This window comes from Micromys minutus (genome assembly GCF_963924665.1).
Source record: "Micromys minutus genome assembly, chromosome: 26".
NCBI classification, from domain to species: domain Eukaryota; kingdom Metazoa; phylum Chordata; class Mammalia; order Rodentia; family Muridae; genus Micromys; species Micromys minutus.
The window spans coordinates 16,038,178-16,062,709 of record NC_137961.1 but is presented as its reverse complement, the minus strand read 5'-3'; the positions used below and the strand labels follow the sequence as shown (position 1 = coordinate 16,062,709).

The 24,532-nt window shown below is 41.9% G+C and overlaps 1 protein-coding gene across 1 annotated transcript in view; it reads left to right on the top strand.

The window, feature by feature from the left end:
- DPY19L4 (dpy-19 like 4) overlaps positions 1 to 24,532 on the top strand; it is a 56,741-nt gene that overhangs the window by 21,776 nt on the left and 10,433 nt on the right. Inside the window, exons 8-17 of the mRNA XM_080938585.1 lie at positions 2,273 to 2,407; positions 4,312 to 4,443; positions 4,537 to 4,635; positions 5,031 to 5,104; positions 9,580 to 9,738; positions 11,473 to 11,592; positions 15,586 to 15,706; positions 18,564 to 18,620; positions 19,638 to 19,720; positions 22,579 to 22,711. Of these exons, the coding sequence (XP_080794711.1) occupies positions 2,273 to 2,407; positions 4,312 to 4,443; positions 4,537 to 4,635; positions 5,031 to 5,104; positions 9,580 to 9,738; positions 11,473 to 11,592; positions 15,586 to 15,706; positions 18,564 to 18,620; positions 19,638 to 19,720; positions 22,579 to 22,711 (1,113 nt within the window). The remainder of the gene's footprint in view (positions 1 to 2,272; positions 2,408 to 4,311; positions 4,444 to 4,536; positions 4,636 to 5,030; positions 5,105 to 9,579; positions 9,739 to 11,472; positions 11,593 to 15,585; positions 15,707 to 18,563; positions 18,621 to 19,637; positions 19,721 to 22,578; positions 22,712 to 24,532) is intronic.

Below are 24,532 nucleotides of genomic sequence, written 5' to 3'. Positions count from 1 at the left end.
CATCAGAACTTAAAAGAAATATTCCTGAAGACACAGAGGTGGCCGAGGAGGACAGTGGTGTAAACTTTGATGGCAGTATGGCATGTTCTGTGTTCACTCACATGTCTTTCCTGACTGAGATTAGTAGGTTAGTCAAAGCCTCAGGAAACGTCCGTCTCAGATCATTTAGATTCTTGAGTTTCTGTTACTGTTCTCATCTCAATCCCATGGGCAGTTGAACAAAGCCTGTAGATTGTGTCACAGAATAATGTTAATAGAACGTGTGCCTACAGAGGCAGTTCATTATATTGAAGTTGACTGAAACTGCAGTCCTTTGGCAGTCTGCCTGTCTTAGATAAAAGTTTTCTGGCTAGGAAGAGACCAGAATTGACCAAAGTCATCTAATAAGCGTGGCTGTTCAGAAAACAGCACAGGAATTAGGGCTGGGGTGTACCTCTGTGGTAGCTGACACATGCAGGGACTGGAGCTACCCCAGCACCATCACCAAATACACCAATGGGAGGAATTAATCCTTCCTCAATTTTAAACTCTCATACATTACCAAGAAGTGAATACAACAGGAAACTGAAAGATAGTATGTTTTTTACTGTATACCCAGTTACAATGATAGGGTTATTTTTGACTGTGTATAAGATAGTATCATATTTCAATTTGTAAACATAAAATAGTAAGCTAGGTATGGTGGTGTATGTCTTTAATCCCAGTGCTCAGGAGGTAGAGGCAGGAGGATCTCTGTGATATTGTGGCCAGCCTGGTCTACACAGTGAGTTCTCGGACAGCCAGAGGCACATAATAAAGAAATCCTGTCTCAAAAAACAAACAAAAAACCTAGACATAATAAACAGCATAGCATGAAGCATTGCAGTGAAAAGATATTAAAAGTAACAATATGGTATAAGTGGGATAAGTAAGACCCTAGCTAGGTCCTGTAGTCCATACCTCTCCTCTCAGCACTTGGCGGTGGAAAGCAGTTCAGGTATATTCTTAGCTACATGATGAGTTCAAAGCCAGCCTTGTCCAAAAAAATAAAACAGAAATATCCCCCTAAAAGTAACAGTAAGAACAGACAGACATGAAGGTGCACACTTATAGTGCAAGCACACCAACAACTAAAGCAGCAAGATTCTTACAAGCTGAAGACCATCGTAGGCTTCAAACAGCCTGAGTGTGGTCCCCATGACCCTCAGAACAGGTACAAGGAGAGAACACACCACACAGTTGTCTCTTGGCTCCACACATGTGGCTCTCCCCCAAATTAAATACAATAATAAAAAACAAATTTTACTTTAAAAGTTATTACTTTTTTTAGGCAACTGTTGTTTTAGTTCAAAATAAATATCATGAAGCAGCTTTGGCAGTTCATCTTTCTACACTAAGAACTCATTTCCAACTCAAAGGCTTGTGCTGGGCATGCAGCTCCATGGATGGGCTCTTGCCCAGTAAGTCAGACCTTGGGTTTGATCCCTAGCAGCACAAGAAAGCACTGAACTATGGAATTAGCTATTACAGGTCTGAATCTGTCAGTTGTTCTACATGGAAGTGTAAAAGTTCAGCGTGTAAATTTGCTGTGTTCAGAGTGCTTGTCCCCACAGAAGGAGGAAGGAACAGGTGTGTTCAGAGACAGTCCAGGCTGGCCTTGGGTCTTCTTGCTCTAGTTCCAAGAACTGAGACTGAGGAAGTGCACCGTATGCATGGTTCCTTTTCGTTGTTAGTAAAGTCGCATCCAGGTTTGCATGCTTGGTACATGTCGCATTGGAGGAAAACAGGTCAAACTTTGTCAAGAGTAAAACGTTGGCTAGATACCCCAGACTCTTGATAGTTTTTCGGAAAATAAAATTAGCATGAACAAATAAAAAGATACTATTTTAGGACAAAAGAAGCTTCCATATTAACAAAAGCTTCCCAGCTACTCTACTAAAAATCTATTTCTTTTAGCTTTCTCTTCCTCTCTTGATATGAAAAAAAAAAAATGTGTCCTTTTCGTCCTGCTCCTTTAAATATAACATGGGAAAGACAGGTGCTGGTTCCTCTCTCTGCTTTGTTACGATCCTGCTGTGGGTCTTTGTCTGTTTGTTTAAACAAGGACTCTGCATAGCTCCATCTGTGTCCTAGAACTTGTTATATAGATGAAGCTGGCCTTGAACTCATAGATGTCCACCTGCCTCTACTTCCCAAGGGCTGGGATTAGAACATCCACCACACCTGGCTGGTCTGTAGCTTACTGGGTGTTTACAGTAGTGAAGTGACTGACCTTAGTTGTTTTTTTCTCTAGAGGTTTTGCTACTTGGTGCTGAGTACCTCAACATACACTTTCATGATGGTGTGGGAGTACAGCCACTACATCTTGTTTCTGCAAGCAGTATCCCTTCTGCTGCTAGACATCTTCTCAGTGGAACAAAGTGACAAGGTAGTGTGACATTGCTAAATGAGGAATTCAAAAGTAAACACTAACTGTTTTACAGTATTGTCTCTAAAAACCTCTTTCCATTTCTTTATCCCTGTTCTCAACTCTTCAGAACTCTAATGTTAAATGATTTGAACAGAGAGAACCTAACATAAAGACTCAATAACCAAGACTGTGCACATAGCTCAGTGCTAAAGACTTTGTTTAACATGGAAAGGATCCTGACTGTTTAGCACCAAAAACCTCAAAACGTACCACTGTCAATAACCAAGAATATAAGTCATTGTCTTAGTGACTCACTAGCTGAAAGAGTGATGATATCAGGGCCACAGTGTTACGGAGGCAGAACTGCTGGGAGAGGGGCTGCCGTGCCAGGTGCTGGGCAAATCACACCTGCACTCTGAGCTCCCACTGGAAGGAGCTGTTCTGGGTCCAAGGACTGCAGTCTTCTAGGTAAGGTTCGAAGGAAGTGCAAGCTCACAAGAGGCAAGAGGAGAGTGAGTACCTCCTTTTCCTCCAGCTTTGCACTTTCCCTTGCACTTTCCCTTGCACTTTCCCTGACACCCTTCCTCTTGCCAGAGTCTGACTTGGAAAAGAAGCGTGTACACAGAAGGGAGAAACGGGCTGTGAAGTTGAGAGCTGCTCTGTAGCAGTGCACTTGTGTGGAACTAGCCAAGTCCAGAATTAAACGTCACCAACACCAGAAGACTCTTACACTCTATCCCAGGCATACAGTAGTATTTCCTAAGGATATCATTACTTGTTACAGTGAAATCTCTCTTTTACGATTTGTTTTTATTTTTCAACTATCTGTGTGTGCCTGTGCATGTGTGCACATGTGAGGCCATGCGTGTGTAGTCTAGTAGAGAGTGTTGGACCTCCTGCAGGTGGAGTTTAGGTGGTTGTGAGCTCAGGGATGTTGGTACTAGGACTTGAACTCAGTTCTCTGCAAGAGCAATATCTACTCTTAATCACTTAGGCGTGGCTCTGTCCCCTTTATTCTTTGTTTTAAATATTTTAAGTAATTTAAACATTTTTTGTTCTATGTCTGGCTGTTTTACCTCTGTCTGTGTACTACCTGGGTGCAGTGCCCTGGAGGCCAGAAGAGGGCCTTGGATCCCTTGGAAGCAGAGCGACAGACTGTGAGCTCTATCGGTGCTCTGGGCAGCCTCCTCTCCAGCCTCAGCCCCTTTATTCTCCATTCTTTCTGTTTCTTTGTTTGTTTTTGGTTTGGTTTGGGTTTTTGAATCAGAATCTCTCTGTGTAGCCTTGGCTGTCCTGTTACTTGCACTGTAGACCAGGCTGGCCTCAAAGTCATAGAGATCAGCCTGCCTCTGCCTCCTTCCCAAGCACTAGGATTAAAGGCATGTGCCACTATCTCCTGGTTTCAAATGTCAGGTCTTCTTCCCTCTATATCCTGAGTCCAAGATCATAAGCACATCTGCTACCTCCCAATTGTGTGCGGTGCTGAGGACTGAGCCAAGCACTTTGCAGACACTTTTCCAGCTGAGTTGTGTCTCTAACTGTGACTTATTTGTTGACACAAACTCTTGCTCTATAGTCCTAGCTGGCCTTTTCTAGTAATCCTTCTGAGTATGACTTCCAAGTGCTAGTTTGGTGACAGTGTGTACCACACCTACAATAAAGCCGAATTTGTAACAAGACAACTAGCAGAAGTTAAAGTGTGGCTGTAAAGAATGTTCTTCAGTTTTCATTTCTGATGTTTTTAGTTTCTTGCTTTTTCTGTAGAATGCTAAGAAGCAAATGTTAAGCTCATTACATTCCATAACAGTAAAATACAGATTAAACACTTCCTAACACTGTCCTAAATTATAGCAAAACATTTACTTATAATTTCTATTTTTAAAATTAATCTTATTCTCATCTGTTTTATTTTTTTCTAACAGGTTTATGAAGTATATAAAGTCTACATATTTTCTCTCTTCCTTGGGTATTTACTGCAGTTTGAGAATCCGGCTTTATTGCTGTCTCCTTTGTTAAGTTTAGTAGGAGCATTTATGCTTATTAAGTGCTTTCAGGTAATTAACACTGTCCTTTGTAGAAAGTAGCCTTGCTTTTTAAAATTAATTTTATACTTCTTTGCTGACGAGATTTTGGTTTTTCCTTTGTAGCTGAATTGGAAGAAAGGAACTTTTGTGGCTAAAGTAATCAAAGTGTTTGAATTTTACTTGTTGTGCACTCTGCCAGTGACCTTGAACCTTATTGTGAAGGTGAGTACTTGAGATTCCTGTCCAGAGAACAAGCTGACGGAGGATCAGAGTATGTACAAAGTTATCCCTAACCACGCCGTGCCAATAAGCAAATAAACCAACAAAGGTGTCTTCAGGAGCAAGGGTTGTTTGAATCAGCTGTTTTATGTTGAAATTTTCAAACTCGCAAAATACCATTCCATTTCATGCCTAAATATATTCATTTTGCACACTGTGTGTTATTTAATTCATGGTTCTTTTAATCTGGCTGTATTTTCTATCATTAGTGATTGAAAATAAGTATACTGTTAAAAGCATAGGCATAAGGGAGTATTTCTTTGTTTAAATAATGTTTTCTTCTCTGTAAGAATGCTATCTCACAACTTGGCCATGGTGCCTGATTCTCTCTCTTCTAGATGTTTGTCCCACACAAAGAAAATGAGCATGTGCTGAAATTTCTTGAAGTAAAATTTGGACTAAATATGACTAAGTAAGTTTCACATTTGTAAGTTCACCTGATCTGAAACCTGTAGAAAAAGCAAGAACACTGGATGGAGATAGCGTGCTTCTGCTTACATGCCACTTAGAAATAGCTTTGGATCTTATGTAGATTAGTGTTTGGTGTTGGTTTTGTGGTATTGAGGATTGTCTTCAGACCTTGTAAATTATAGGCAGTTTCCTACCACAGTACTATAATCCCAGCCCGGTAGAATAAATGACATTGATATTTGGAGTGGTAATGTGGGTGAGGGAGAGTAGGGCCATAGCTCAGTTGGTAGAATGCTTGCCTAGTGTGCTTAGGACCCTGGTTTGAATACCTTGATCAGCAGCATCAATACACTCCTAATCTCCTAAAAAAGTAGATGTGCTGAACCTTTAACAACATCACGGCATTTAGTTCATTCGATCTTGTAGGTGTGAGTAAGCATGTGTTTGCTGCAGCACGTGTGGGTGAGGGTCAGCTCTGCTCTCCTGTCATGGATCCTAGGAATCACTCAGGTTGTCAGGCTCAGATAGCGAGTGCTTTCACTTGTGAGTCATCTCACCAACCTCATAGTATTGTTTTAAAGATTTAATTCTTAATTGTTTGTTTGTTTTCCATGACCCCTGTTTCTTTGTAGCCTTGGCTGTCCTGAATCTCACTCTGTACCAGACTGTACCAGACTTGGAGATCCTCCTGCCTCTGCCTCCTTCCTGAATACTGGGATTAAGGTGTGTGCCACCACTCTATGGCTTTGTGTTATTTTTATTTATATGCATATGTATGTGTGTGCAGGCGTGTATGTGCCCGTGGATGAAGGAACCAGATTCCTTGGAGCTGGAATTACAGGTGGTTGTGAGCCATTAGATATGGGGGCTGGGAACCGAATTTTGGTCCTCTGCTTGAGCCTTAAGTACTGATTTTTTGTTTTGTTTTGTGTTAAATGAGTAAACTGTAGCTGTCTTCAGACATACCAGAAAAGGGCATCAGATCCCCTGACAGATGGTTGTGAGCCACCATGTGGTTGCTGGGATTTGAACTGAGGACCTCTGGAAGAACAGTCAGTGTTCCTAACCGCTGAGCCATCTCTCCAGCCCTCTTCTGCTCTTTCCTAGTATTTTTAGGGCTTTGTTTTTTGGTGAAGATTAATGACACAGTCTAAAGTTAGAATAAGTAAAGACTAAAAGTGAGAACTACAGGTGTAGCTAAGGGGTAGATGCTGGCCTAGGATGTACACAGCCCTAGGTTTGTCTCCAGCACTGCAGAAAAATAAGTAAAATAGCCAATACCAGCTGTACCAGCACTATGAATAAAAGGACAGCAGCAGTCAGAGTGTAATCAAATGTTTGTCTTGAATGTGAGGGACCCTGCATTCGATCTGCCAAACCAGAAGACAGGCAGGAAGGCATTTGCCTCATAAAACAGTCTCATATTGATTTATAATAGTATAATAGTATAATTTCACCAGAAACTGGCTGGGTTTTAAATTACAAAATAGTTTTATTTTAAGAAACAAGGTGGAAGAAATGACTTTATGTGCTGATAGTGTCTGTGTGTGTAACAGATGGCATTTGTTTACACATGTCTCAAGTTCTAAGAAAGTTTGGAACCTTTGTCTCACTTACGTGATTATATAGGATTGTAGATTGGATTTCTTATTGTGATATAACATAGTTAGCAAAGGAAGTGTTTGATGTATATATTTATTTGCTATGATACGTCCATTAGGAGACTCGCACAGACCGAGTACATAGACATAAAGTCTGGGGCAGCTCTTTGTAAGGGAAGTCTTTGTTCCAGGGACTTTATTCCTAACCCAGAGCAGTCTTCTAAGGCGGAGAACTGCTCCAAGCCAATGTTTATCAGTTGATATTTATATAGTACCACGTAGTAAACATGCCAAGTCTTAGACTTGCTTTACAGGTGTTTTAAGGTTAGAGCCATTGCCATCTGATTAGCCATGTTGTGTTTTGTCTCTCCTAGTACTGTAGATTGTACCCAGGGCCTTGCACATTCTTGGCAAATACAGAACTACTGACCTACATTTGTTTTTCACACGGTCAATAATGTGGGAGCTATAAATAGCGAATGCTTATGCTTAAATGTGCTAGTTATACATTGGGATTTGGAATTCACAAGAATTTCAGGAAGTATATCTCTAGAGACAGATTTGTAAGAACCACCAAAGACAGATGGCATAATGGTTAAGAACACTTTCTGCTCTTGCAGAAGATCTGGGTTTGTTTGGTTCTTAGTACCCGCTCCCATGGTGGCTCATAGTCATGTGTAACTCCAATTTTAATGGATCCGATATATACTCTTCTGGCTTCCTCCAGTACCAGCTACAAATACACATATACACATATATAAAATACACATATACACATGCAGACAAAGCACACACGCATAAGGTGATAATAGGGAAGACTTAATGTTTTTTAAAGATAAGGAATGGTGTTGTTGTTTGTTTTAAAAAAGAAGCAGGGCTGTGGTGATGCTTTAATCCCAGGTCTTGGGAGGAAGAGACAGATAGATCTCTGAGTTCGAGGTCAGCCTGGTTTACAGAACAAGTTCCAGGACAGCCAGGACTACACAGAGAAACCCTGTCTCAAAAATAAAACAAAACCAACAAACAACAATAACAACAACAAAAAGAACCACCAAAGAGCTGTTAAAAGATGCACAGGGTACTAGTCAAGCACTTGGAAAATAAGTTACTTTAGTCTGCGCTGCAGGTATAAGCAGCACATTGATTCATGTCCAGTACCACATAAACGGAACATGTTATTACATGCTTGGTAAGGTAGGAATAGGATCAGAAGTTCAGCTCTTCCTCAGCTACACAGGAAAATGGTGTTCATGACACCTTAAGATACGTAAAGCTTTATCTTAAAATAATAATAATTATTATTATTATTATAATAGTAATAATAGCAGCTTGCCTTAAAATAATATTAATAGCAACAACAGTAATAGCATCCCCAACCCCAAAATATAAGATATTTCGGTAGCATGATTTTTAATGGTGCTACAGTCCTATTTAGCACATTGTTAAAATTTAGCTTATTTTTTTAAGATTCAGTCATTTTTGAAATAGACACTTTTGTTCTACCCTTCAGTACTTTATAAATTTTGTTATTTTATATGTATAAGTGCTTGCCTGAATATATGATGTGCACCTCGTGTGTAAATACCCTTGAAGGACAGAAGAAGACATTGAATCCCCTGGAACTGAAGCTACAGATGATGTGAGTCTGAGTGTATGTATGTGCACATCCAGTAGAAAGGGAATTAGATTCCCTGTAACTGGAGTTAAGCAGATTCGGAATCGACATGTGGGTGCTGGGAACCAAACCCAGGTCCTCTGGAAGAGCAGCCAGTGCTGTTAACTGCTGAACTATCTCTTCAGGTGTTCAGTGAACACCTCTGAATGTCGCTCCGTCTCTTACCTATGGATGTGGCTTAGTGATAGAAGTGCTTGCCTCATGTGCAGGAGGCCTCGAGTCTAACCCTCGGCTTAGAAGCTGGAAAAATGCATTTGTGTTGGGCTTTACAGATGTCACATCTTAGCCACTCCACAAAATGCTTATGTCAACAACTTTGAGCACTAGCAGGCTTACTTTTACTCAGTTCCATAGACTTTGATTTCTATTCCATGTGTATGGCCTTCTGCACGTATGTCTGTGCACTACTTGCCTGTCTAGTGCCTAGAGGCTCGAAGAGGGAGCTGGAGGCTCTGGAGCTGGACTTAGGGCTCATTGTGAACCAGCATGGAACTAGAACCTGGATACTGTGCAAAAGCAGCCAGTGTTCCTAACCACTGAGCTGTGCCTCCAGTTCTGATTTCTTTAGACATAGAGAGAGAGAGGGAGGGAGGGAGGGAGGGAGAGAGGGAGAGAGCCAGCCATGGCATGTATGTGGAGGTCAGAGGTCAAATTTGAAGGTGTGTTTTCTTGCACCACAGCATTGAGCTCAGCTTTCAGGCTGGACAGTGAGTGCCCTTGTCCATCAAGTTTTCTTACTGTCTCAGTTTCCTATCATGGTGTCCGTGGACATGGAGTGTGTGATGAAAGAGAGAGGAAGGGAAGGCACACATTTCCATCTTCCGTCCAGAGACCTACTCTATATACTGCCATCAGATTATCATCCAGTGACCTACCCCGTGAACTGCCATCAGATTATGAGTCCGTCAACCTCATGACCTAATGAGCCCCTCTAGCTTCTACCCCACAACAGCGCTGGCCACATGCCTTTCTGGAGGGTCTTGACTTACTAACCATAAGCCTGGAAAGAGGAGCAGCGGTGTGCCGTCTGTGAACAGTGTAGGTGAAGGTACACACTTCATTGTAGCCTAGCCCTGCTCTTAGGAATGAGTAGATTTAGAGAGTCTTTTATCTTCATCCTTACTGAGATTTTTAAAATAGCTTTATGTTCATGAGTTCAAAGCACATGTGATTTTACTATCCCATGTTTTGTCTTTGTAGGAATTTTACATTGAACTGGCTCCTTTGTCAACAATCTCTTCAGGCACCATCCCAGGATTTCTTTTTACGATTGACACAATCTTCCCTGCTGCCATTCTATGTTTTAGTGTTAATTATTTGTCTTCTTTCTATGACACAAGTTATTTTTAGGAGGATGAGGTAAGTATTTATAATAACCTATTGCATTACTCATTCATGTATTTTAAAGATATAAAATATTTTAAGGTGTGTGTGTGTGTGTGTGTGTGTGTGTTGGTCTGGTGTTGGGGTTTGAGAATCCAGGGCCTTGTGCATGCTAAATATGCTTTGCCACTAAGTTATATCGAAGTTTCCTTTCCTTTATATTTCTTTCCTCCCCCTCCCCTCTCCCTCTACCTCTCTCTTCCCCCTCCCCCTCTCTGAGAAGAGACAGGGTTGGGGACTTGGGTGTGGTGCTATGGCAGAACCCTAACTAGCCTGCATGAAGCCCTGGGCTCAGCTCTAAGGGGGCAGGAAGGAGAGGAAGAGGTTTTGTTCTGCTCCTCCACATGGCTTAGAACTCACATTTCTAAGCAGTTCTCTCGACTCAGTCTCCAAATCATTTAAGGCTGTAGGTGTAGCTTTCCAATACTGTGTTTATTTTAGAGCTTCTAATTCTATTCTTTCTTTATTGGTCATTATAAATTAATCAGGAAAGCAGATGTTTAGCTTAATACCTGTGAGTATTTATATGGATATATAAGTAATAGATTAAGTTTTTGTAGACTCATTTAATAATTTACTAAAATTTAACTTAATTAAGAATAATTTATTTGGCTGGGCATGGTGGCATGTACCTTTAATCTCAGCACACAGGAGACTGAGGCAGGCTTGTCTCTGATTTTGAGGCCAACCTGATCTACAAAGCAAGTGCCAGGATAGTTAGAGCTATACAGAAAAGCCCTGTCTCTAAGGTGACTTGGGATATATAAATAATTTATATATACACGTATTATGCATATATGTACATATATACATATGTAAACATATCTATGTAATTTAATTGAAATGAAGCTACTAGTGTGATTTGAAATTACTTAAAATTGTTCTGAAAATGATGGGACATGCCTATAATCCAAGTACTTAGGAAGCTGAGCTAAGAGAATTGTCAGTTCAAAGGCAGCCTAGGTCACCATCTCAAAAAATGAGAAATAAAAGCAAAAAAGCAAAAACAATAACAAAATAAAAGTCACTATAAATACACTTGTTTTAAATGTTCATTATGCTAGAAAGGTAGCTGCAGATTCTTGTAGAATGCTGTGATTCTAACACTTGAGAGGTGAAGGCAAGATCATGAGTTCAAGAACAGCCTTTGCTACATAGTAAGTTCAAAGCTAGGGTTACATGAAACTCCATTGCAAAATCCAAAAATAATCTATACCGGAAGTACTGGCAGTCACTTCCCAGTCAGTTGACCTACTTCATAAGTGTGAGCTCTCTTACTGCTGCCCATACACAGCACTCATTTAATGTAAAGACCTGTACTTGGTGAACCCCAGCATTGCAATCAAAGACAAAAGTAACTTGAAGCTAGGTATGGTGGCTCAAACCTGCAGTCTCAGCTCTGTATAGCCTCAAACAGGATTGCCTGGGATAGAGGCAACTTAGCTACAGAATATGTTCGAGGTCCTCCTGTGCTAGTGGGGAAATCCTGTGTCCAAACAAACAAAAAGAAGAAAGTGGTTACTTACAGCTTTTTATCTGTATAATTTAATTTTGTAGAGTATATTGATTAGCATCAGTAGTTCAAGAATAATTGATCTGAGAAAAGGAGAAGAAATTCAGTTTTAGGCATAGCCTTCAAACATGATAATGTATCATTGATTTTTCATGTATATTTTTCCAAACTATTACAAACATGTTTCCTTTATATAGTGGTAAGTCCAAGAAAGAAACTGTAAGTCTTGAAGATGGAAGAATTGGAGAACGGCCAGAGATCGTTTACCACGTGATCCACACACTGCTGCTGGGCTCTCTCGCCATGCTTATGGAAGGGTGAGTGCCCTGCTTGAGCGGTTCTCGTCATAAAGCTTATCGCTTTGTTGTTAGGATGGTTTATTTATGCATTTGGGTACTTTGTATGCATGTATATCTGCACACCAGAAGACAGCACCGGGCAGGCATGGGCTGCCATGTGGGTGCTAGGAATTGAACTCAGGACCTTTGGAAGAGTAGTGAGTGTCCTTAACAATCTCTCCAGCCCCACGCTTACCTTTTATACTGAGAGCTAGTGAGTACATTTGAAGTAGTTCCTATAACTTTATTTAAGAGTGTATAGAGTTTAGGGCCCCATTACTTAGGAGGCAGGGGCAGGCAGGTGGATTTTATCAGCCAGCCTGGTGTACATAGAGAGTTCTGTAAAGCTGGGGCTACACAGAGGAGCGCTGTCTTAAAAACAAACAAACAACTTGGTAGGGGCTGGTTAAGAGTACTTGCTGCTCCTGCAAAAGACCTTCCCAGCTCCCACATACATCAGGTCTCTAAAGCCATATGCAAAACTCTAGTTTTAGAGTTCCAGTACCCTCTGCTGGCCTGCTGTGGACCCAGTACCCTCTGCTGGCCTATTCTGGATCCAGTACCCTCTGCTGGCCTGCTGTGGACCCAGTACCCTCTGCTGGCCCACTCTGGACGCAGTACCCTCTGCTGGCCCGCTGTGGACCCAGTACCCTCTGCTGGCCCACTCTGGACCCAGTACCCTCTGCTGGCCTATTCTGGACCCAGTACCCTCTGCTGGCCCACTCTGGACCCAGTACCCTCTGCTGACCTATTCTGGACCCAGTACCCTCTGCTGGCCTATTCTGGACCCAGTACCCTCTGCTGACCTATTCTGGACCCAGTACCCTCTGCTGGCCTATTCTGGACCCAGTACCCTCTGCTGGCCTATTCTGGACCCAGTACCCTCTGCTGACCTATTCTGGACCCAGTACCCTCTGCTGACCTATTCTGGACCCAGTACCCTCTGCTGACCTATTCTGGACCCAGTACCCTCTGCTGGCCTATTCTGGACCCAGTACCCTCTGCTGACCTATTCTGGACCCAGTACCCTCTGCTGACCTATTCTGGACCCAGTACCCTCTGCTGGCCTATTCTGGACCCAGTACCCTCTGCTGGCCTATTCTGGACCCAGTACTCTCTGCTGGCCCACTCTGGACCCAGTACCCTCTGCTGACTTATTCTGGACCCAGTACCCTCTGCTGGCCTGCTGTGGACCCAGTACCCTCTGCTGGCCTATTCTGGACCCAGTACTCTCTGCTGGCCTATTCTGGCACACACATATACTCTAGCAAGACATTCCATATATGTAAAATAAATGAAAAATCATTTATAAAAACACAAGTTTTTAAAACATAAGTGAAATTTAACAAAGATTTTTAAAATATAGCAAACTGATATTTAATTATTCATTTATTTATTAAAATACTATCAAATATCTTCCAAGATTTATTCATCATGTTAAATACTCCAAGTACAGTTAAGCAGCATGGACACAGCATTTGGTTCCTACTTTCTGTAACTGTCGGCCTAATGGAGCCAACAGATGTTAACATTATAACAAAACTGAAATTATAAGTTGGTAATTGAAGGACAGGTAAATGGTGCTGTGGGGACGTTTGAAGTCAGGATATGGCTTGAAAAGATGTTTGAGGGGCTGAGTGCTGAGTAAAACTGCACCTGTAAGCAGGAGTGAGGAATATGGTGAAGTACACTGGCGTGTAGTGGGTCTTACTGGAGCTGCAGTGGGGGTGGGGAGAAGGGGGTGGTTTTGTGTTTTCCCTTATTTCTCTTATTGCTTTTAAATGGAAAACTAACCGTTGATACGCTGATATATGGACAAGGCAAAGTGTTTACATTTCATTTGTTTCTGGTTGTTGTGTTGTGTTATTGTATGTTTAAAATTTGCTAAGACAAGTATCTGCGTGCAGTCAGTTGTCCCTTCACATGCATACGGTTTGCAGGGCTGTAGTGCAGGAGTGTCACGGGTGTGCCTGCTCAGATAACCTCCCATGACCTCACTAGGCAGTGCTGTCTGTGGAGCTACTGACACGTGTGCAGTCTACTGTTGACCAAAACACCATCATGTAGCATACATACTATTAATATTCAGGTAAGTGATGTCACAGCTATATAGAAAGCAAAGGCACGTGGCTCTCTGTGAATTCCAGGTTATATATTGGTTTCTAGGTCAGCCAGTGCTGCAAAGCGATACCTCTCTCCCATAACAAAACAGAGATGACAACCCTAGAAACCAGGTCTTTATTTGTAAGTTTTTAGTTTTCACATCTTCCTTAGTCAGCTTCTATATAAAATCATGCCAAATTGTTAATAAACTTTATGAGAATCCATTCATTGAGCAGAAGACTGTTGTTTCTGTTTTGTTTTATGTTGAAGCAGTGTTTTAAGTCTGACCTTGAACTTGAATGTCTCAAAATCTGACACCCTAGACTCCCACCCCCCACACCTTTGTGTGGTGCTAGGGACGGAACCCAGGACCTTGCACAAGCTAGGCAAACAATATACTTCGATCTGTACCCCTTGCCCTAGCAAAGGTTTTCAATCTTTATATGTAAGTCAACTTTAGCAGATAAAATAAAATGTCTCTTCAGTTTAAGATAGAAAATGTTCAGGAGTCCTTAGGGCCTCACAGCTTTTGAAACCAACTATAAGTTGAGAAGTTTCCCAAAACACTTCAGGGTTCTATTACTAGGATTGACATAACCACATAGTCCTTATATTCTAGATTACCACCTAGTTCAGCGGAACAGTCTGTATAGTGAGCAGATGAGAAACACAGAATCGGGTCTAGGAGAGACATAGTCACAGAACCCACTTATCATCATACTGTGGAGATGGCAGACAGTATCTGTTTCTGAGGAGCAGCGCAAACCAGCACAAGCAGGTATACATTGAGGACACAGATGTCACAGAGCCCAGCTGTGTTCAGTTTTTCTTGGTGCTCAGTCACAGATGAAGTTGGCTACTTGAGTGGCTGACCTTATTCTGAAGGCTCTCCAGAGGTTGAAGTGATACTTTGTGGCCCAGGGCCCCAGAGTATGTTGTGCTCTTAATAAGTTGTAGGCATGGCCATAGCGATTCCATCTCTTCAAAGATATTCTTGTCTGGCAGATGGTTACTTCCTAGGAGTAGGGCACAGAGGCCATTGCAGACTCTGCCAGCCTTGATACTTGATACCTTACCTAAAAAATAAAATTAAAAAGAAACAAGAGGAAAGTCAGGTATGGTAGCTCATGCACTCTGAGGGTGGAAGGGAGGATTGCCTTGAGTTTGAAGCCAGCTTGGGCTACAGGTGAACTCCTGTCCCAAAGACAAAAGGAAAAGCTACTCATAGTGGCTCATGCCTGTAGTCCCAGCACTCTCTCATAGTGGGTTATTCCTGTAATCTCAGAACACTGAGGCAGGAGACTCACTCTAGTAAATGCCAGCCTACTCTATTCACTGAGTTCCAAGACAGCTTGGACTACTGAGTGAGATCACCTTGTCTCAAAAAAAGAAGGGAAAAGGAAAGAGGGCTTTGAATGGAGGTATAAGCCTTTAATGCCAGCACTTGGGGGCAGAGACTTGTGGACCTGTGAGTTTGACGCTCGTCTCCTCTACACTGTTAACCCTTGTCTTAAAACAGACAGCAGCGGGCTGGACGGCTCAGCAGTTGAGAGCATAGGCTACCCATCTAGAGGTTCTGAGTTCAATTCCCAGCAACCACATGGTGGCTCACAACCATCTGTAATGGAGTTCGACGCCCTCTGCTGGTGTGTCTAGAGACAGCTACAAGTGTACTGAGACATAAAACAAATAAACAAACAAAAGAAAAATCTTAAAAAAAAAAAAAAAGGGTACCAATCTGTTGCTGAAAATTAGAAGTAAAGGTTTTTCATTCTTCCTTAGTATTTTGTGAACTTAGGAAAGAGAACTTGGAAAAGAGAAACCAGATAATGATGTGTGATAGGATGTATATGTGTCCTTTTTTTCCAGCTTGAAATTCATTTGGACTCCTTACGTGTGCATGCTAGCAGCATTTGGTGTGTGCTCTCCTGAGCTTTGGATGACACTTTTAAAGTGGCTTCGATTAAGAACTGTACACCCAGTATTGTTGGTGAGCCATTGTTATTGTGATTGATACTTGTTTATCTTCCAGGCATACATAAAAATGGCTCAGTGGGGGAAAGGCACCTGCCACCACCAAGCCTGATGATTTCAGTCCGGTCCCTGAACCTCACATGATGAAGGCAGAACACTGATTCCCATTAGTTGTCATACATGCACAGTCACAGGCACAGTCACACACACACACACACACACACACACACACACACACACACACACACACACACACCAACCACACAATTAAATAGGTAAATGTAATAAAAAAATTTAAATGCTAGTAAATGCAAACTGAGGCAGAGGGGTGGCGGTGGCTCTCGTGAGTTCCAGGTCAGTCTGGCGTACAGGGAAATTCCAAAACAGCCAGGGCTACACAGAGAAACCCTGTCGCAAAAGCAAAGCAAAACAAACCCAGAACAATAACAACATAAAAACAAGTTATGGGTAGAAAAGTAGACTATGATAGATAAATAAGTTTAAAATGTTTTAATTTTTTGTTTTTGTTCCAGCAGGGTGCCAGGCTGGCCTGGACCTCACTGTGTAGTGAGCGTTTATCTTGGTCTTTTGAAGATACTACATCTCCCCAGTGCCAGGATATGCAGTGCTAGGGCCTGTGCCCAGAGCTTCTTACATGCCAGCTAGGTTCTCTGGCGGCTCAGCCGTGTCCCTGCCATTGTTTTATTGTTTTGTCACTGTTTTTGAGACAAGGCTGAATTTAGCCCAGGTTAGCCCAGAATTCGCCATATAGTTGAGCCTCCTGATCTTCCGTCTTCCAGTCTTCCAGATTCTGGGTTTATAGGCATGCTCCATCACACCCAGATTTTAGGGTTTTGGTGGTGGTGGTGGTGGTTTTCATTTTTGAGACAGGGTCTTTATCCATAGATCAGGGAGCCCCCAAACTCATAGCAGTCCTGTGCCAGCTTCTCAGAAGGCACGTTACAGTCATGAGCACCACCCTCAGCTTATAATGCTCGCTTTAGACAAATGCACTTCAATCCAGCTTACAAAGGAAAAGGCAAACATTGAAATGAATCAGTAATATGAGATGACATTACATTTTTTCTAACTGGCCTTATGAGTGACAAGAACTATTTATTATTTTTAAATATTTAAGATAATATTGTAGGTTTTATTTCTAAAAGATTTCTTATTGTTGTTACTAAGGCTGACTTCAAACCCCTGACTTATAGTGATCCTTCTGCCTCAGCCGTCTAAGGTCACAGACACACACTCCGTATGGACTTTAGGCTTTAAATATCTTCTTTTTTTGGCTTTAATTAGGTCCATGTGAAAAGAATGTATGCTGTTCTGCTGCATGCTTCAAATAAAGATAAATAAAACGTTGGAGTTAGGTGTGGTAGAACCGGGGTAGTTGAGACAGGAAGATTCCAAGGTTAGGATTAGCCTTGACTACACAGCAAGATACTGTCCACAAAACAAAACAGATGGGAGTAGGGGATGGAGGACAGGGTTTGGCTCAGTGCGATGCTTGCCCCCATCAGACCTAAAGCTGTAGAACACTTTTACCTGGCAGGGGAAAGTTCATGGTGAGGGTGGGTTTCTCTAGTGAGGTTTAACCACTGTCTGGATGTCCTACCCCTATTTCCCCAACTGTAGGAATCCAGACGGGATGTTTGTGCTGGTGAGAGGCTCATGTTCATACTCTAAATAGAAGCAAAACCCCCACCACAAGCAGAATAGGAAGAACATGTTTGGGTAAAAAGATGATAAATTATGTTTATCAACGGTCTTCTCATGCTTTCCAGTCTTAGTGCCCGACTTTATGTCTTCTCACGTAACACAGTATGGTGACCGTGCTGGCTGTTTTGCCTGAGCGGTTTCAGTGCCTTTTGCTCTTAACTTTTCATGCTGGTTCATGATTACTTGTAAGCTCCTTATAGCATAGACCATGACAGAAGTTTCACATGTTACTGGGGCTGGAGAAATGGCTCAGCAGTCAAGAGCGTGAAGAGCTCTTCTGGAGGACCCACGTTAGCCTCCCAGCACCCATGTCAGGGAACCTATGCCTTCCACTTGCCTTAGGCACAACACTTACCATGCACATACTGACACAGAGATGCACACTCATACATAAACTGGAATAAATGTTTAAAAAGTTTAACATGTTGATTGCGATTTGAAATACCCCTCTGAAAGTTATGTTTTCTAGTTTGTTCCATGAGACAGAATCACTTATGTAATAAACTCACACTGGCCCCAGGCTCTTAATCCTCCTGCCTCAGTTACAGACCACCATCAATTCAGATCAACTAAGTACCAACAAGTTATTTTATTTATTTAGAGACAGAATCTGTCTATGTAGCCCAGATTGTCCTTGAACTTCCTGAGATTCTCCTGCCTCAGGCTCCTGAGCGCTGAGATTAAAGGCATGCACCACAAGTGTGCAGGCGTCTATGGACATTAGAACAGAGTGTTGTGTGCTGTGAGCCTCCGTGCTGATGCTAGGACGGCTCTGCAAGAACACAGTAAATACTCTAACTGTTGAGCCATCTCTCCAGCACCCAGCACTACTTTTGTTTGGTTTTGTTTGAGATGGAATCTCACTGTGTAGCCCTGGTTGACTGGAACTCAGTCTGTAGACCAAGTGGCCTTCAGCTCAGATCCATGTGCTTCTGCCTCCCAAATGTTAATATTAGAGGTGTGTCACCATGCCCACCTTAATGGTCTGCTTTATATAGCAGATATGTTTACCAACACCTCAATTTGTTTGAAACATTAGTTTTCTCTCAGTTCACTTTGAACTAGATTCGTGTTGATGTCAGTCTAAGACAATGCTAATATATTCTGAAATGTGTTTACCCAAAACCCTTTTTGTTTTATTATTTTAGGCCCTTATTCTGAGCATGGCTGTGCCCACTATTATAGGTCTTAGTTTATGGAAAGAGGTAAGAAATGTTACAGTATGAAAATGTACTTATCTGTAAGGTTATAAATGTATCTAAGTATAGAGGAAGCTTCTGTCAAGATACCGCACTAACAAAGCCGATGTCCTTAATGTTGCAGCCATTGCTTCCTAAGAAGACAGCCAAAAGAAAAGTCAATCTATCTACCTACCTCTCCCCCCACCCCCACCCCACCCTCACCCCCACTCCCACCCTCAGCCCCACTCCCCTCTCTCTCTTTCTTTCACTTTGGCCGTCCTGGAATTCCCTATGTAGACCAGCCTGGCCTCCAACCCGTAGAGATCTGCTTGTCTCTGTTTCCTGGGTGCTGGGATTAAAGACATGTACCACCGACTTCTGCTCCCCAAACATTTTTAAATTTACTTATCTACATATTTTATGTATATGAGTGCTCATTTGCACGTTATCTTTTGAGACAAGATCTAACTATGTAGCCCAGGCTGGCCTTGAATTTACTGTAACCTCTTGACTCAGCATCTCAAGTGCTAGGAATACACTAATAGCCTGTCACATCCAGCCTAGAACATTTTTAGGAACCATCTAATACACTTTTCTTCAGTCTAATGCCCTTGTAAATTCTTACCATAATGGACAAAATCTGAATAATAAGTAGATCTTAATATTTAAATATATTTTGGTAACTCCAATTTTAATATATGTGAAATTAAATAATTTTTTGGCTTAGCATAATGTAGCAGGAAACTAATTGCCAATCAACCTGCAAAATATTGGTTCTGGAATTTTTGAATTTAATGTTTATATATGAACGATATAACTGATGATTGCCTGGTAATTGAATTAGTCACTAGCTCTAAGCAGTGAGTAAACTATAAAATTATAATTGTTCCGGTTGGAAAGAATGACCAGGTTAGTGACAAGGATGGGGGTGTGGCAGTGTAGACATGTTAGTGTGCTTCAGGTTGGTCTTTTGGAATACTCTGAAACAGTTTTAAGCTTTCCAGTTACTTACACCTCTGGGTATTTTGTTTTGTGTTTTAGTTTTTTCCACGATTAATTACAGAATTGACAGAACTCCAGGAATTCTATGATCCAGATACAGTGGAACTTATGACCTGGATAAAGTAAGGACCTAACTGCTCAAGACTATTGTTAACTGTCATTAACAGTCATTGCATGCTGTCTCATGAATTTGGGAACAATAATGAATGAACTGTTCTTCTGTAAATTCAGGAATCATTACTTTGTAATTCTAATTTTCTAAATAAACTCATCTTAATGTTGGAACAACATTGGCAAGTGTGAGAGTGGAGGCTTGGAGACCGTACTGTCCACAGCAGAAATGTGGCCTCCAGAAGCTGTAGGTGGATAACTCAGGGACTCAGAAAAGGCTGTATCACCAATGAAAGCATGGAGTAACAACACAGCCCCAGGAGCCATGCTCCTTCCGCTAGCTCTTGGTCAGAAACAACCACAGCCATGAAGGCCTAATTAATCTCCGAGTTCGTGGCAATGGGTCTGAGTTCACATAGGCTTGAGCTTGATTCGGGAAATCCAAGGTATTGAAGTGTTCCTAAAAAGTAGCTCTGAGTCAGTTCCTCCTCAACTCAGGTTATACAGGATCCCATAAAGAGTTTCATGAAATCCCGAAATAACAAATGAGAAAGTAATTCAGCATAGCAAATATCAGCTATTGTTTGTGATACACAATGGAATTGGACTTTAGCGATTTCTAATAATTTGTGGGTTTTTTTTTTTTTCATTTTTGGCATATAGCAGACTGTCATAAAACTTTATTGATTATAAGCAGTGATTAGTGTTTTACACATTTTTGTAGAGCAGCAAGTGTAACAGTGGGGAAGATTCCTCTGGTCCCCAAGAGCAAATGGAGTGGGCACAGCTGGTTAAAACACACTGCCTCTACTGTTTTACATATCTTCGGGTTTCTGTCGCTGTGATGAAACACCATGACCAAAAGCAGCTGGGGGAGGACAGGGCTTTTATATCACAGTCAGCATTGAAGGAAGTCAGGACAGGAAGCTGCAGATAGGAGCTGATGCAGGGGACATGGAGGAGCCCTGCTCACTGACTGCTCCCCTTAGCTTGCTCTGCCTGCTTTCTTAAAGCACCTTGGACCACCAGCCCAGCACCTCACATGGTGAACTGGGTCCACCCACATCAGTTATGAACCACAGCTTTACCTAGAAGCCAACATTGTGGAGACATTTTCTCAGTTAAGAGTCCGTCTTCCCTGATGTGTCTCTAGCTTGTGTTAAGTTGACATGAAACTAGCTAGCAAATATAGCTGCTGTCCCATTGATCTAGCAGGTACATGGCAGAGATTAGCGTCTGCCTCCATACCCATGGCTAAGAGAATTACTGCAGCCATCTTTGTGTTCAGTTAATCCCCAGTAGAGAGTTCTGAATAACTATGTTGAAGCTTGTTAAAGATCACTAATGAAGAAACAAAATACAAAAAATGGATAAAACCTTTTAAAAAGTCCTAGAAAAACAAACCATGTGATTTTGAGTACTTGGGAGACTGAGGCAGGGGGATCACTGTAAGTTTGAGACCAGACACAGCTACAGAGTGAGACCCTGATGATGCCGGTGGTTGTTTTTAAGACATGGAAAATAAAGGGGATGGAACCAAAAAATATTTGAAGACATGACAGGTTTGTTTATAGAATGAGTGCATGAAGGTGGGAATGGGTTTTGTAACGAGGTCTTAATTTCTATAAACATTCCATATTTTTTTAGGTTACCTTAAACATTGCTACTAATACTTAATGTGAGTTGCAGTTGCCAGTGGGGAGCATGACAGTATGAGATTGTATTGTCACAAGCAACAAAGGCAGTGACATCCCCTGTGTGACTTACCAAAGCTAGGAGGTGGTGGTGGTCTCAGGAGGCAGAGGCAGGCAGATCTCTGTTAGTTCAAGTCTGTCCTGGTCTACAGAACAAGTTTCAGGGCAGCCGAGACTACACAGAAGAACCCTATCTTGAAATACCTCCCACCCCCAAAGCAAGGCAAAGGCCTGAACAATTGGATGTTGGGTAATTAGATATTTATCTGAGTATAATTATTTTGTTGTAAGTCTGTTTCCTTACTCCTGAGTCTTCAGTTAGGATAGTGGCCAGCCAGGTGCTGTTCCTTTTCTTTTAGAGCTTATCTGTGCAACATGTGGTAGCCAGATGCTGACTAGTACATACTTGGAGTGAATAGATCAGTTAGGTTTGTCTGGAGGGACAGCTCAAAGGTAGAATGTGTGTGTTCATATAGGTTCCATGGCATGTGTGTAGAAGTCAGAGACAATTTCCAGGTGTAAGTTCTTTCTAGTGTATGGGTTCTAGGAATTAAACTCAAACCTTCAAATTTGGCAGCAAGTACCTCTACCTGCTGAATCCTTTCTCCAGTCTGTAGATCATGCATGGAAGCTCCAGGTTTCATCCTAGCACTGAAAGAAAATGGAAGGAGGAAGGAAGGAACTTGTTTGCTGGTTTCCTACCCTGTAAGTGGCACCTGAGACTTTGGAGTGGATTGAATGTGGAGTGGTCTACACTGCTGTCAGGAGACAGAGGAGCAGGAGGGTGAATGGATGAGGAAGGACTTGAGTTATGTGGAGTTAGTGTTGCAGGCCATGACTGAGAATCAGCCCCTATCTGATGTAGTATATTCTTCTTTCCTGAGGTCTGCCTGCCTCTGTCTCCTAAGTGTTTGGGATTAAAGGTCTGTGCCACTACCGCATTCTTGTTTCTTACCTCCACTCCCTTTGTTTAAAAAAAATTTCTGTATCTTCAGTGCTTAAATAGCTGTTGACTGTAGTAGAAAGCTTCCAAGTGAATACCTAACTAAGGTAAAGGAGCTGCATTGACTTTGAAGTCTTATGTGCTTACACATTGCAAGTCGTTGGTATTTGAGAGTTGTAGAAATCTTAATAGCATAATTGCTTTTATCAAATGATCTTTTGGGTCCTTACAGGAGGCAAGCTCCAGTTGCAGCTGTGTTCGCAGGAAGCCCACAGTTGATGGGTGTGATTAAGCTATGTACTGGGTGGACAGTGACAAGCTTGCCACTTTACAGCGATGATGACCTTCTCAAGAGGAATGAAAACGTAAGGCACTTCATCTTCTAAAAACAACGCTACGATTTAATCTGTTCTGTGCCGGTACACGTTTCTTGATAGCTAGCAAAATCCAGTTTTATAATACACTGCAGTTTTTACAAGTTGTCAGTAGGTTGAAACAGGAGGGCCACTGTGAGCTTGATGCCAGCCCACGTTCTATAGTCAGTCTCAGACTAGCCAGAGTACGGAGACATAGCAGAGCCATCCCAAAAATGAAAAGCAGAAAAAGAAAAACAGGTAAAGGCTGTGATTAACTAAGAGAAAAATCCAAGATTAAAATATTAAATTCTTCATTTTGTGAGAATGTCACTAGTTTTTGTGAAAGGTACTTTCATAGTGCTGTCAGAGGGGCTGGTGGGTAATATTTCAGAAAGGGCAGCCATCCTTTCAAAGTGTTACTGTTCTCAAAATTACTGAAGGAAACCTGTCAATTCATGTTTCAGTACCCGTTGTCTTTCCAAATCTATCCTATTGCTGATCAAATAAAAAATGTAAGTTAAAGGTGGTGGGTCTAGAAAGGTGCTCGGTGAGTAATGCGCTTGCTGTGGCAGTGTGAGGGCCTAAGTCGGGTCCATGGCATCCATGTGAGAGCCAAGTGTGGCAGGCAGCGTGCACCTCTGGTCCCAGTGCTGGGAGGTGGAGACAGGGCCCCTTAGATGCCACAGGGCTTGATGACCAGCCATTTTAGCCGAATCATGGAGTTGTGTAAGTTGTGCAATACTTGAGTAAGAGACTCAAATAAGATGGAGAGAGATTAAGTCAGCTGTTCACTCCTGCCCCCCCCCCACATGAGGACACATATTACTGTTTGACTTAGCCAGGAATGTCTCGAATTCACACAGTCCTAGCTGGCTAGGAATGGAGGCATGAGGACAGCAATTTCAAGATCAAACTAGGGAATAAGCAATTGCTTTGAAAAAAATTAAGTCTGGAAGTGTAAGTCAGTGGTACTGTTTGTCATTCAACAGTCCCTGCGTCCTACCTGCCCTTGTATTGTAAGATCAGTCACCCAGCCAACTAGCCAACCTGTAGGGCTTCTCATAATTTATTTTATTGCTATGAACTTTTAAAAATAATTCCACATAATATTAGAATGACACCGAATTAATATGATTTAGAGATGTGTAATTTTGATTGTTATGAATTTAAATGATAACTTTATATATATGAAAAGTTAATGATCACTTGAGCTGGGATTCTTCATGTGTTCTTCCTTCGTTCCTTTCTTTCTTTCTTTCTTTCTTTCTTTCTTTCTTTCTCTCTTTCTTTCTTTTTCTTTGAGATGGGGTTTCTCTGTGTAGCCCTGGCTGTCCTGAAATTCTGTAGACAGGGCTGATTTGGAACTCAGAGATCCTCCTGCCTCTGTCTCCTGAGTGCCAAGATGAGAGTAGCTTATTATCACACCCAACTTTACTTTTTTTTCCACCTGTGCTAACATCATATGATTTTCTACTTGTGAAAAACATCATGTGATTTTAAAGTATATTCTGAGCGTTTTAAAAAAAAGTTTAGCAGTGTAAGGCTAAGAAAGACCCCAGACCTTGGATGTACAGGGGTAACAAGATATCTGTGCTGAGGCTGCTACGGCTGAGGCAGGAGGATCACTAAATTCAAACCAGTCAGCATAGGGACAGCCTCAAAAACTTGTGTGAGGCCCTATCTTTCATAGCTGCAAAACAAAATTCAAAGAGAAGAGGCTGGAGAGATGGCTCAGTAGTTAGGAGCACTGGACCTGGGTTTTATTTACAGCACCCACATGGCAGCTCACATCTTTCTATAACTCCAGTTCTGGGGGATCCAGTGTCCTAC